The sequence below is a fragment of the Wolffia australiana genome, chromosome 5 (genome assembly GCF_029677425.1).
Source record: "Wolffia australiana isolate 7733 chromosome 5, ASM2967742v1".
Taxonomy (NCBI): Eukaryota; Viridiplantae; Streptophyta; class Magnoliopsida; order Alismatales; family Araceae; genus Wolffia; species Wolffia australiana.
This window is the reverse complement of record NC_135839.1, coordinates 19,158,930-19,173,397: the sequence shown is the minus strand read 5'-3', so window position 1 is coordinate 19,173,397 and position 14,468 is coordinate 19,158,930. Positions and strand designations below refer to the sequence as shown.

Below are 14,468 nucleotides of genomic sequence, written 5' to 3'. Positions count from 1 at the left end.
TTAGGGCTAATTTAATATTCAATGAAGATCAAATCACCCCAATTAGATGAAGAATTTAGAGAGGGTAGAAGTGATGGGAAAAATAGAAGAAATAGGGAGCTCTAAATTGAATTCTTTGATCAAATTAAAAGGATCAAAGGAGTCAAGTAGAGGGTCTAAGAAGGAAATTTGATTTGGTTTTAGCTGGTTTTAGGGACTTGGTAATTCAAAATTTACTAATTATTAGATAATAAAGGGCAATTTAATATCTCCTAGAAATTAAACTTTTTATAATTTTTTTTCTTAATATGCAAATGGAATAGCAAGATCAATTTCATAATTTCTCATCTCAATCCTAGTATAGGCTTGTACATTCCGCTCAAGCCAAGCGATTTAGAAATGCAGACCAAGATCAAGAAGAACAATCACAAAATTTACTAACACATAATCCAAATCACACTAAAAATCAGATACAATGAAATGGAAAGCACCTAATAGAGTTGATGCTGGATGAAGCTCGTCTCTGTCTTGCAGTTGTGATAGAGCCACCTCCAGAATGACCCCCTCCTCTTGAAATTAGGTTTTTATACTTAGGTTACATGGTAAAAATTACTATTTTACCCTGATTTAGTAATTAATTATCATCCATCACTGTAGGCTTGATCTGAATCATTCAACCATACAGATAAAATAGGAGGTTGAGACAAGCAAATCCATAAAAACATCACATCCATTAGACTTCAGCATCAAAAGCTATTAATAAATGAATATTGACCAATCATAATCGTTGGATCAATTTTCATTTATTTAATTTTATTTTATTTTACAGGCAATGTCGTGTCGTTTTCTGATTGGCTGATGCATTTTGAATTTCAAATGGCGGGTTCATTCCCGGCGCGCCACATACCCCATGTCCTGGAATAAAGATAAAGAAAAAACAATGAAAAATAGACCTAATAAATAGCAATTTGCACTTACCAGTGCACCGTCATATTTCAAACCAATCACAGAGTGCCACGTTACCTCCCGTTCATGCACTTTGTATGCACAGCACGGGAGGTGAACTTAACTCCTGGAGAAAGAATGGCCTAGAATTTTGCAAAAACATCCCTGTTTAAACATGCAAGCGTAAATCCACGCCGCTCAGAAATATTTGTGTATATTCCATTCGCTCTCTCTCTCCTCCAATTTTCCTGAAAACCGTTAAAAAAATCATGATTAATTGCAATAAACCCCTGAAACTATTTTAATCGTATATTTATCCCTGCACACACGACCGAGAACTCTTTTTAAGGGCATAATTGCAACAATAATTTACGAAACCCCCCCCCCCAAGTTAAGATATTACTTTAAAACTCATATTTTCCTTATAAATATACTTTTTCCCATTTAAAAATTCATTTCTTCCTCAAATAAATTCCCAAAAAATTCCAATAAAATACTAGAAAAATCAATAATTCATCCTGCCATTAACTAACATTTTAAACCTGCCATTTGCATTTTAAACACAAGTATTTCAAGCTTAAATAAATTCCAACAAATTCATAAAATTAACAGAAAATTAAGGAAAAATCAGAATTCACTTGGAAAAATTAATTTACACGTTATATATGATAAACCCTATTTTAGACTCATTAAATGCATAAAAATGTGATAATTTCTTGAAATAAATACCAAACTTTTGGTGTTATCAATTCGCAAACGAGCACGAACGAACCGAACACGAACACGAACTGAATTGTTGATCTGTTTGTTCATCGTCAAACAGTGTTCGTTCGACGATGCAACACAAACTTCCCATCCCTACTCGAACCAGTATTGCATTTTAGGTTTTATAAATCCAAATTAAGGGATATTTTATAGGCCTTCACTTGGTATTATCGCATGTTCTTCTCCTAGCCCATTAGATGTAGGATCCCACTCTTGGGTGGATCCTATATCAATCGTTGATCTTTGGCCCACTTATTACCTATGTCCTCATCTTTCAGACATTTGAAATATCATAACAAATAACCACCATACTTATATGAGGCTGATTAGGGTCAGCAAAATACAATGCATAAATTCAATAAGATCAATCACTTGATGACATGGTAAAATATCAATGATGCATGAAAACTAATATATATGATGAATATGGTGACTTTAAATCCTTTTGGGCCTTTGATGCTCCTAATATCATGTTATTAATAAAAAATAAGAATGTTTTCATTTTATTCATATTTTTATGTTTAAATAAAATTACGTACTTTTACAGTAAAATATGAATGTTGAAATAATTATTTATTGGATATTTAATGAAATAATTCACTTCCTAATTATAATTTGGAGTGACTTGCTGATAATTACAAAAACATGGTAATTTCATGCATTTATGCGGTTATTCTCTTTCAAACGATCATAAAATATTGTATTAAGGGTTTAAATGATTTATCACATTTTAAGAATGAAATCCATGTTGTACATGGCGACAGTAAAATTGTCATCACTTGGCCGTGCTCTACCGCTTGGCAGCGCATACCACAGCCATGTCCATTTTGTAGATCGTAACAAACAAAATCATCCACTCAGACCATTTGCACCACCGCCATCAACCATCACCAGGTGCTGTTGAAATGCTGACAAAGGTAGTTATTTAGAATTCAGCATTACTTTCAACTATAAAATTATTTTACAACTCCCAAAATTATTTTATAAATTCAAATAAATTAGGATATTAGTAAAATTATTTTATCACTATTTTAGAAATATTTGTAATAAATTTTCTCTAAATTTCTTTGATTTAATTATATTTAATTCCTAAAATTAATATAAAATCCCAAAAAGCTAGAAAATAAAATAAATTGAACTTATTCAATACTTTCTTCCTATGGATTCAACCCTCTCTCCGTGTTGTAAGAAAATTAAAAATATTTTTGCATAAACCAGATGCTTGAAATGATGTAACTATTTCCATTCTGTAACTATTTTTACCAACCGAATGGAGTGGGCTCTCAATTCAAAGGGATCACTGGATCAAGATTCAAGAGCATTAGCCAGAATCTTAGAGACTTCTCCTTCAATTTGATTAGATGATTGCCTCATTATTATCCATTTTTTTTGTTCTTAAATGCATATCAGACGTGATCTGAACATAGATTTTGAAAGTTCGTGGATATCATTAAACAGATTTGGATATTCCAAAATGATTTCAATAAATATTCAAAGTTATGTCTCATTGCCTTAGCCATCTCAATTGTTCAAGACATATTGACCTGATCTACGTATTATAACTAGCTCATGTCAAATACATGTCCATAAATTTTTAGGACAACACCCACTGAATATAAGAACCAAATGGAAGGAAATTTCTCTCAGTGATGAGTTTTTCATGATAATAAAATGATGCTGACGTTTGATAGCATGATCAAACATTTTAAACATATGTTTCTGACATAAAATGTATATCAGATGAAGATAATTATGACAATATACTTCCAACACACCATATATGATGTGAACATTAAATCAGAGAAAATAAATTACCAAATGAAATTATGAAAAATTTAGGATCATTCATATCACTTGTCAGGCCAGGAAAGAACGAGATGAGTTAGAAAATCATTTGTAGGGATGAGATAATGGTTCGTATTGTATGAGTATAACTTGAAATATTCAATTTTTGAGGGAGACAAAAATTGGAAATATAAGAGACAAGAATGCAGGTGATTCTATATTTATTAATATCTTTTATTATAACTTTATACTTCTTAGAAAAAATCATTTAAGTAATAGAACTGACATTATGCCGTCATCCACTAACTATAGGAATTAGCTTGAAGAAATTTCACATGGGACCTTAAATTTCATTTCAATGAAAGAATTAGACTTTTGATAGCACAATCAATCATTTGAATAATTTTTTTTGGACCTTAAATGTATATCATAAGAGGTTATATGTTGTGTTTTGGTGTTTCAGGGCAGAGCATAATATACTGGAATGGAACTTTACAACTTACTTAAATTCAACTGGAAAGTTCAGTCCTTTTTTTGCCTTATAGATAACCATCAAATTCATTGGAAATAATCATAAATATTGATGGACTTTTCTTAATTTTGAGATCAAATACAAAACCTGGAAAATCTTATGCTGATTTTTTAAATTTTTTCAGACTTTTTATGGCACTAACACAATGTTTCCTGCCTGCAAAAGTAAGTATTAACCACATCATTCTTGAATAAAAAATTTAAAATGGGTGTACATGCTTATATTCAAACGGAATGTTTAGTCACTTTTCCCCCTAAGTTGACCATTGTATCCACATGAAATAACAATTATAGGGAGTGACTTTCTTAATTTTGATATGAAAGATATGAATAATATCCATAAAATATTATACAAATACTACACTTTAATAGTTTTCTCTCTTTTTACAATACTTATACATGGTTTCTTGCAAGGTCAACATACAACTTGACCATGTTATATGACAACAACTGAAGGTAATATGTCAACAACTGCTGACCAATCTACATACTTCACCACAAGCGACATAATTCGTTCAGCAGCAGTCCAGATTTTTTTGATCTTTATGGTGGAATATGCAAATACTACTCATTACAAATATGGTCAAAATCATTATTTAACGACATCTGAAAAACACATCCCTGAATCGTCATTAGGGGCACAAGTAAGCCCTTAATGAAGGGTATTATTCCTATAAAAATTTCACAATTATTCTGAGCTAGATATCTGATATTCAAAACTAGTATCCGGCATCATCTACAGTGCCATTACCCCGACCAATATCCATCATTGGCATCCGACCCAGTCCAGCCTTCCTAGATATCAGATTCTCCTATATCTTAATTTTCCAACATGGGCAAGTTGCGCACTTGTAGCTGGGCACCGTCATTCAATCGAAATCCCAGAATTGGCACTTAAAGGATTCCCAAAGAGCCGGTTTGGGTTTTCTTTGTTTGATCTTAATTGTGAATTATGTACGATTTCCATCATTTTTTGGGAATACATCATAATCACCCAAAGAGCTGGTCTGGGTTTTCTTGGCTTGATCTTAATGGTGAATTATGTATGATTTCCATCATCTTTTAGGAATACATCATAATCACCCAAAGAGCTGGTCTGGGTTTTCTTGGCTTGATCTTAATGGTGAATTATGTATGATTTCCATCATCTTTTAGGAATACATCATAATCACCCAAAGAGCTGGTCTGGGTTTTCTTTGCTTGATCTTAATGGTGAATTATGTATGATTTCCATCATCTTTTGTGAATACATCATAATTACCAGAAAAGCCGGTCAGGGTTTTCTTTGTTTGATCTCATTGATGAATTATGTATCATTTCCGTCATCGTTTGAGCATACATCATAAATACCACTCTTTATCCATAAGGGTCGAAAGAATTAAATAATGACATCATATAATCATATTCCTGGATCGTAATTAACAGAGTGATTTCATCCATTTGGGAAGGGTATTTCCGATCTTCATGGTCAAAAGAATTAAATATTTTCTGATAACGGCATATCGGATAACCCAGATCTGCTGCCATCCACTGGGTGGCAAATATACAGTTGAAACCACTAAATCTTAAAGTAATGCCATGATGTAAACAGGGACAAACAAGATAAATTACATACCAGTGATGCGATTATATATTTCCCAAAACTCGCTTTCCAGCACTGAAATCATTACCTTTTCAACGGGAGTCAACCCAGGACTGAAGACTTCAAATACCTAACCACAACATTTAATACAACGTAATCATTAACATGAGAATAAAACTATATTAGAAAAAGGAAGATTTCTCGTCCTATAATGTCCCATCAATCACTCACCGACTACAAATAATTCAAGCTGGACGTTCTCGCCTTATCCGCAAAGAAGAGACGTAGCCGCAGGGAAAAGGCTCTTATCCAGCTCTTCACTTCGATTGAGATCGGCCAACGCCATGGGGTCAGCTTACTCAGAAACGATGGCGTTCTTATCCCTTCACCGTTCATTTCTTTCATCGAAACCCTTCTCTCTCACCAATACAGCCAGATAAGAGCAACACCTGTGCCGTGCTCTCTCAAAATTGTCAAGCAACGTGATACCCTTGCCATCTCTCTCTCTAAATTGTCTGATAAAGTCGACAGCGAAAGCCCAACGATATTCTCGAAGAGCCCATCAAGTACTGCAATTATCAGAGAGAGAGAGACTAAAATGTACACCTAGACATGGTTTGTTCTGTTCTGTTCATTTACAACTAACAAAAAATTCGCACAAAAGAACCGCACAGGGCATTCGCACAAAGCGAAGAAAAGAACCGCACACAGATCTGTGTGATGTTCTGTTCGAATTCGTTTTTGTTCTTTTTGGTTTTCCAAACAGGAACGAATAATTCGCACAAATTCAAACAAAAAGAACAGAAGGACCGTGTCTAATTAGACCAGGTGAAAGGATGAAGAACACTTGATACAAATGTGATAGTGAGTGGAGTTATCTACGAGAGAATAGTGAAATTTTGAGTAGTGAAGTCAACTCCATCGGTGGAACATCTTGTGAACTAGTAGTTACTGGAAACTTATTCATGGAACTCTGCCATGTGAGGGACCAAGGAAAGAAACTACAAAGGTGGTAGGTCTGCGTAGGATGGCAACGACGGCGCAACGCACTTAATGCGATGGCTTTATCTTCACTCCCCTTTGAAAAGGACTTGCCTTTGTCGCCTCTCTCCCTCTGGTTGCGTACAAGCAGACTAATTATAGTAAGGAGATGAGGAGAGATAGGCTACACGCGACGTCTGTGAAGCTAATAAATGACGGCAGTTGCTGCGCCGACGAGTAAGAAATCCACATCTCGCCGACAGTTTTTAACTTGGATCTTCGGAAAAAAAAAGGGTTTTTGACTTCACGGGTGGAAAAAAAAGCTGGCCGCAGTACGCCATTAATTAAATAAGTGGCGTTGTATAGTAGAGGGGAGAATCTGTGAAGGGGGGTGTTTCTTTTTGGATAATACGAATATTTCTCTATATACCCAACATTATTCACACAGTTTGAGAGGAAAAGGCTTAAGAAAGAAAGCTAACAAGAAAGGAGAAAGATGGAGTGAGGGCTGCGTACCCGTTGCAGAATACTCTCTGGCTGCTGTCAGGGAAGAGGAATTGCAGGCATTTAAAGATAGGCGGTAGAGCAGTGGAGATTGTTCTCTACGGTCGGAATGCAGCTCGCCGGAGTATCTCTTCTGCTGCTGCAGCTCTGGCTTCTCCTCTCCGGCTTCGTCGCCGGTAGAGTAACCTACGATCAGAGATCCATTGTCATCAATGGGCAGCGTAGGATACTCATCTCCGGTTCTATCCATTATCCTAGAAGCACCCCTGAGGTTGTTCTTCGTTCTTCTTTCTCTGTTCATCAATGGCAATGTGGGTTCTTCTTATTTTCCCTCTGCGGATTTCAGATGTGGCCAGATCTCATTCAGAAGGCCAAGGACGGAGGCTTGGATGCGATTCAGACTTACGTTTTCTGGAATGGGCATGAACCTTCTCCTGGCCAGGTATTTCAGAGACTCGAATCTGATTTGTTTCTCGGCTGCGTTTCTCATTAATGGCTAATGGCCGCAGTATTACTTTGGAGGGAGGTACGATCTGGTTCGCTTCATTAAGTTAGTGAAGCAGGCTGGCCTCTACGTTAATCTTCGGATCGGTCCTTACGTCTGCGCCGAGTGGAATTTTGGGTAACGACTCTTGTTAATTGTAATAATTCGTGGAGTAAGATCTCAATTTTCTCTTCGTCGGCAGGGGATTCCCCGTCTGGTTGAAGTATGTTCCTGGGATCCGGTTTAGAACCGACAACGAACCATTCAAGGTTAGAATTCGGCTGAGCGTAAGCGTAATTAAATCGGAATTAGGAAAATTTGAGTAAAGTTTTGTTCTTTTACTTGAGAAATAGGCGGAGATGCAGAGATTCACGGCGAAGATTGTGTCCATGATGAAGGCAGAGGGGCTTTTTGAATGGCAGGGAGGACCCATCATTCTCTCCCAGGTTTCTCTCAAGTTCTTCGCCACCTGCATGAGAAGAACACATTAGAAACCGAGCTGTTGAATACTGATTAATCAAGTTGTTTTTTTTCTAATCATGTTCTTAGATTGAAAACGAGTTTGGGCCGCTCGAATACGACGGCGGAGCGCCCGCGCGTTCTTACGCCGAGTGGGCTGCAAAGATGGCGGTTGGCCTCAACGTCGGCGTTCCTTGGCTCATGTGCAAAGAAGACGACGCCCCAGATCCGATCGTATATCTCTCTTCTTAACTTTCAAACTAATATCGACAGTATAATAATCTGCAAGTTTGATTTTTTTTTTTTATATTCGACAGATAAACACCTGCAACGGGTTTTACTGCGACTATTTCTCTCCCAATAAGCCGTATAAACCGGCTATGTGGACCGAAGCATGGTCCGGCTGGTGAGTTTACTAAATCTTATAGTGGGAATTTCTGGGCAAACTTCTCTTGAATTACTTTGTTTTCCAGGTTTACAGCTTTCGGAGGCGCAGTTCCTAGCAGGCCTGTGGAGGATCTGGCCTTCGCCGTGGCCAGGTTTGTTCAGAAGGGTGGCTCCTTCGTTAACTACTACATGGTATGGTATAGATTTTCTTGGTATTCTAATAAAAAAATGTAAAAAAAAATGAAAATTTGCTGACCTGTTCGTCTTCCAGTATCACGGGGGAACCAACTTTGGGCGGACGGCTGGCGGACCTTTCATTGCCACAAGCTACGATTACGATGCTCCAATCGATGAATACGGTTGGTTAGAATCAAGCATCCATGGGAAATATAAGGGACCATAGTGAAATCAACGCATGTCCTTGGTCTCCTTTGCAGGGCTACTGAGGCAGCCCAAGTGGGGTCATCTAAGGGACCTTCATAAGGCAATCAAGCAGTGCGAGCCGGCCCTCGTTTCCTCCACCCCATCCTTGATTTCTCTCGGCAACTACCAGCAGGTTTCTACCTATCTTCATCTCTATCTCTGTTTTCTGTTCTTTTCTTTCTCTGAGTCTGAAAGCCTTCCGGGTTAATTGTTCATTCAGGCCCACGTTTTCAAGTCAAGTGCCGGTTCTTGTGCTGCATTTCTGGCCAATTATCACTCCACCGGAGACGCCAAAGTAACCTTCAATGGGTTGCAGTATGTTCTTCCCCCCTGGTCGATAAGCATCCTTCCAGACTGCAAGAACGCCGTTTTCAACACCGCCAAGGTGGTAAAAATGAGGTTTTTTTTCCTTAATTTGAGCTAATTCCGGACTTTGGGTTTCTTTCCTCCTGATATTCCGATGGAATTTCCAGGTCAACGCCCCGGTTGTGCAGGCGAAAATGACTTGGGCAGGTGGGTTTGACTGGATGTCGTATAACGAGGAGACCAGCGCCGACCAAGACAGAGCATTTACCAAGGTCGGACTCGTGGAGCAGCTCAACATGACGTGGGACTCGACGGATTACCTATGGTACACCACCGAGTAAGTGGGCCCACCCAGCTCAAGCGCGTTGACCGTCTGACCTCAGCTGTTGACCCTTTTTAGGGTTGACGTCGGCGAGGGAGAGCCGTTCTTGAAGTCCAACCAGTACCCGACGTTGACCGTGATGTCAGCGGGCCACTCGATGCATGTCTTCGTCAACGGGCAGCCTGCGGGTAGGTCTGAAGGCTAGTCAAAGTCAACTATCTTCGTTGTGTTGACTTTGGGCTCGCAGGGAACGCTTATGGGAGCATCGATAGCCCGAAGTTGACTTTTAGTGGACCGGTCAAACTGTGGGCGGGCAGCAATAAGATCTCGATCTTGAGCGTGGCCGTGGGACTGCCGGTGGGATTTTAGGAAATTCCGGGTTCTTCTGATGTTCTTGGAGCGCTCTGGGTTTATGGGGTTTTTGATCTTTCTGTGTAGAATGGAGGGGAGCACTTCGAGACCTGGAATGTTGGTGTTTTGGGGCCGGTGGTGCTCAACGGGCTTGCTCAAGGAAAGAGAGATCTTTCGTGGCAGAAATGGACGTACTCGGTCTGTCCTCTGTTCTTCGCAATTGGACAGGATTTTGTTGATCGTCAGTTGATATTCTTCCGGAGATCTTCGCATTTGACAGGATTTCCTCCAATGATTTGGTCCGATGACTTAATATTGAGTCTGCCCTTGATCTTCGCAGATGCCGAGATTTCTTTGATCTTGAGTTCTTACGATGATTTCGATGACCGTCTCTGCACCGATCTTCGTATTTGCCCGAATTTCTGAAATCTTGTGCTGCCGTTCTTCCAATGATTTCGATGATCGTTGTTGCACCGATCCTGATGTTGAGTCTGCCCTCTGATCATTGCAATTTACAGAATTTCTATAATCGCGAGTCTGTCCTCCGATCTTCGGCAGAATTGCTGCGATCTTGAGTTTTTTTCCGATCATTTTGATGGCTGTTATTGACCAGATACTAATCTCGACTGTCCTCCGCTGAATTTCTGTAATCTTGAGTTTTCTTTCTTCTGATGATTCTATTACACTTTCGAGTCGGCCCTCCATTTTTGCAATTGACAGAATTTCAACGATCTCGAGACGTTGTTCTTCCGATAATCTTGACGATCGTCGTTGCGCAGATCGGGCTCAAAGGGGAGCACCTGGGCCTCCATTCTCTGAGCGGAATTTCCACCGTCGAGTGGGCAGGAGTGAACCCCAGGCAGCCTCTCACCTGGTACAAGGTCAGTGTGACAACCTCTCAAGAACAATTACTATTTCCCGATGAATTTCTATTGAAGAGATTGGTTTCACAGGCTTACTTCAACGCGCCGGCGGGAGACGATCCACTGGCTGTAGACATGGGGAGCATGGGAAAGGGCCAGGTTTGGATCAACGGCCAGAGCATCGGTCGATACTGGCCTGCTTACAAGGCCTCCGGCTCCTGCGGTAGCTGCAGCTATGCCGGAACCTTCAACGAGAACAAATGCCTGAGCAACTGCGGCGAAGCCTCTCAGCGATGGTTAGGAGTGCTAGCGCTAGGGTTAGGGTTAGGGTTCTTGCTTACCTGATCGCTGATCTGATCGGATTTGATCATGGCAGGTACCACGTCCCGAGATCATGGCTGAATCCCACCGGGAATTTGATCGTCGTCTTCGAGGAATGGGGCGGCAACCCCGCCGGCATCTCGCTGGTGAGGAGGACTCTGGACAGTTGAAGACTCGAACGATCTCTCTCAGATTACTACACAGACGGCACCTCGCCGCGAAGAATCTTGTACATAAATTCATCCGAAACGATGAACTGAATCCCATCGCCGGTGATTGAAATATCAAAATACCGATCTGCAGCGGTTTCTCTATCTCGAATTGTTCTCGCCATTGAACTTACCGATCAAATCGCAGTTTAGTGCACAGAGCGAAATGAATGAATAGAGGAGATAGAAGGATGAGAGAGAAGAAAAATACAGAGGGAGATAAAGAGAGAGAGAGAGTCAAAATTGTGTGTGCCTAGTAAGGAAGAGATAGTGTGAGAAAGAGGAGACAGAGGGCAAGGATCCCAATTTTATTTATTGTTGAAGTTCAAATTTTCTAAAATTAGGGTTATTTTCTCTCCTGTCAAAGGCCTATAAATAGTTCATTGTTGTATTAACAAGAGGGTTGTTTTACTGAAGTGAGAACTTCTTCGCAAGGACTGCCCTAAACCTCTCTCTGCCACTGCCATGCCTTGTTGTCGATGCCAGGAGAGGGGAGCATATCATGTCAATTGCCATCGCCTGCCCCAACACCGTCTCGTGCCGCTATCGCCTTGCGCGTTCTCCACACCACAACTTGCCACGCCACGGTTCAACACCTCACGTCATCTACCATTTAAGTTTGGACGCTGCCTCGAACCCTGCAAGGGGTAGCTTCCCCTTGACCTCCTGCCAACTGACTGTGCAGTTGGTTTCGCTCTAGGCCCTGTCGAAGCACATGTCATCCGTTCCACCCTCTTGATACTTCTCTGACGCTCTGCATCACCATATCGTGCTGCACTCATGCCCCACTCTTTCACTTTTGGTGATCCTCATTATTTCATCTAGTGTTTCCTCTGTGTTTTTTTTCCGTCATTGATGACATCAAATATGTTGTGATAAATATGTATTTTTATGATTTATCTTACAGTTTATATCAAGAATATGCACAAAAATTATCACTTATTCATGCTGAAAATAAATTGACACTCAGTTTTGTAATTGGTCCTGATTAACGGGGTTTATGAACTAACCCCACTTGATTCCCTTGAATCAAGTGGTTTATTTTTCTCATGATTTCCTTGAAGCTTCACTTATAACAGGACTCAAGTAAATGGAATATTAATGGTGGAGAAGAAAGGGACCTAAAGCACAATGAAGCCCACTATGGAGCAGGCCCAATCCGGATCCCAAAAGGAGCTTAAGCCCACTCAAAGGAGAGACCTATTTGTAATGAGAAATTCAAGTGGATGGTTGTTGTTTCTTTCTTATTAAGGGGGGCACGAAATTGACTAGTAAAATTGCCAAATCCTGGCCACAAATTGTAGGTTTCTCAGATTGAGAATCTAGGATTCTTATTTATATACCTTTTCTCCCACATTGTAATGATCCCTGAATTTCTATCCCAAACAATTTTTTGGTAGCCTTGAGTGCAACCATGTTTCTTGGATCCACTTTGTTTGAGTGTCAGGTTGAGTGAAGATGGGAATCAGATCATCAAGTTTGGTGGGAACTGAAGAAGAATATATCCTTGGCCCGAAAGGGAGTGACACTAGAGGTTCGTGCATTTTTGGAGGTTCCTGCCTTCCACAATCAATTTTTCTGGCTTAATTATCACAGAAAGCGATAGTCAAGACTCATGGCTTTCTAACACCGCAAATGGTGCTAAAAATTCGTATTACAGCTCAAGTTATTGAATTTTTACTGAACTGAAAAATCGGAGATCTTTTATGTTTTTCTGTGCTGACACGTCAAGTCCGAGGTGCCCTTGTGGGAAACCCTGGCTCCCTCTGCCAAAAAAATCCTGTAATCTATTTTTAGTAGTTATTATTTGATTTCTTAATATTACAATATTGAAATAAAGTTTATCTTTGAATTTATTCTCAACATTATTTAGGTTTTCCTTCATTTCATTTGCTTAAAAAAATAACAAAACTATTGCCTCTCTTAGAGTTAATTTTTATTCTTATTTAAAAAACTATAATTATATAATCACATGGAAAAATATTCTAATTGATTTGTGGGTCTTTGTGGTTCGACCCTTACTCAGATATATACTAAGGAAACATTATAAATTTATTGTTTAATCCAAGAATTAAGGATGACTTGTATTCTTTTTCACAGTTATCACTCATTAGACTTGAGTATAATAGTTTATTGGAATAGGTTTGTGTCTTCTCATGGTCGTCCGTCCAGGATTTTGGACTTGGAGTTTTTGTTTTCAACCCAGTTGTTGTAAGACACCCTCTCCACCCTTGACCGGGAAAACGGGCTACACCATCATCATCTTCTCCACATTTTAATGTTTAAATTGATTGTGTTTATTTGTAGTCTTTTTTATCCATCATAATGAGATTTGAAAGGAAAGGTAAAGGAGAAAGAGGAGAGAGAGAGAGATAGGAAACCAGAGAGTTGAGAGAGGGCAGATGAAGAAGAATGAAAAGAGATGAGAGAAAGAAGACAGAGAAGAGATAGGAGAGAGGGGAGAGAGAGAAGGGAAAGCAGAGAGTTGATAGAGGAAATATATAAAGAAAAAGAAGAGAGATGAGAGAGGAGAGAGAAGAGAGAGAGGAGATAGGAGAGAGAGTAGAGGGAAGGGAAAGCAGAGAGTTGATAGAGGACATATATAAAAGAAAGAGAGGAGAGAGGAGTGAGAAGAGAGTTGAGATTAGGCAAGGGGATTCCAACAGATCGTTCAAATGCACGATCGGATCGGGCATTCAAACGATCGAATCTGAACACCGATCTGCCCCGATCAAATCCAATCCGAACCTGATCTAAGCATCTGTTTGGATCGGATTGTTCGAACAAGGTGGCTGTTCGGATCGAATGTTCGAATAAGATCTGATTCGAACACGTTGTTCGAATCGGATCGAATCGAATGTTCGAATCCAGCGGTGCCAGCGGCCGCCAGCGCCGGCCAGCGTCTGCCCAGCGCCGGCAAGCGGCCGCCAGCGGCCGCCTGCGCCACCCAGAGAGTGTCGCTGGCGCCGATGGCCATTTGTTCGAAATTGTTCGAACAAATGGCAATCGAACACAAACAACCCAATTTGTTCGTTCGAAACTTTTGATCGAACTCGAACAAAGGGTTTGTTCGATCGGAAGATTCGAACAAATCGTTCGAATCGGCTTGTGTTAGTTCGAATCTGTTAATCAAGATTCGAACGATCCGATCCGATCCGATCCCCGATGCCTAGTTGAGATAGAGGAGAGAAAGAAGAGAGAGAAGAGGGAGAATAGAGAGAAGAGAGAAAGGGAGTTGAGATAGAAGAGAGAGAAGAGAGAGAGAGAGGAG

The 14,468-nt window shown here is 39.9% G+C and overlaps 1 protein-coding gene and 1 long non-coding RNA gene across 2 annotated transcripts; one reads left to right on the top strand and one right to left on the bottom strand.

Moving 5' to 3' along the window:
- Positions 1 to 5,472: 5,472 nt before the first annotated feature.
- Positions 5,473 to 8,796, bottom strand: LOC144703720 (uncharacterized). Its single transcript, XR_013581603.1, has 5 exons — positions 8,659 to 8,796; positions 7,899 to 8,025; positions 7,085 to 7,787; positions 5,819 to 6,156; positions 5,473 to 5,717 (listed from the first exon to the last, which is right to left on the bottom strand). It is a non-coding gene; the product is annotated as an uncharacterized LOC144703720 (long non-coding RNA).
- LOC144703719 (beta-galactosidase-like) lies at positions 7,182 to 11,302 on the top strand. The gene is made up of 18 exons (XM_078575966.1): positions 7,182 to 7,343; positions 7,419 to 7,514; positions 7,582 to 7,694; positions 7,759 to 7,825; positions 7,910 to 8,002; positions 8,106 to 8,249; positions 8,333 to 8,421; positions 8,489 to 8,594; positions 8,674 to 8,761; positions 8,840 to 8,958; positions 9,046 to 9,210; positions 9,299 to 9,468; positions 9,532 to 9,641; positions 9,701 to 9,810; positions 9,892 to 10,002; positions 10,584 to 10,685; positions 10,758 to 10,963; positions 11,044 to 11,302. Exons 1-18 carry the CDS (start codon positions 7,182 to 7,184, stop codon positions 11,156 to 11,158), a joined length of 2,166 nt encoding a protein of 721 aa, XP_078432092.1. The 3' UTR covers positions 11,159 to 11,302.
- The last annotated feature ends 3,166 nt before the right edge of the window (positions 11,303 to 14,468 follow it).

What these genes read in the sequence shown, in the direction of transcription:
- LOC144703719 (XM_078575966.1), top strand. Translation starts at nt 7,182, where the DNA reads ATGCAGCTCGCCGGAGTATCTCTTCTGCTGCTGCAGCTCTGGCTTCTC. An exon ending in ATCCTAGAAGCACCCCTGAG is followed by an intron (nt 7,344 to 7,418) that starts GTTGTTCTTCGT and finishes TGCGGATTTCAG; the next exon opens with ATGTGGCCAGATCTCATTCA. An exon ending in ACCGAAGCATGGTCCGGCTG is followed by an intron (nt 8,422 to 8,488) that starts GTGAGTTTACTA and finishes TTTGTTTTCCAG; the next exon opens with GTTTACAGCTTTCGGAGGCG.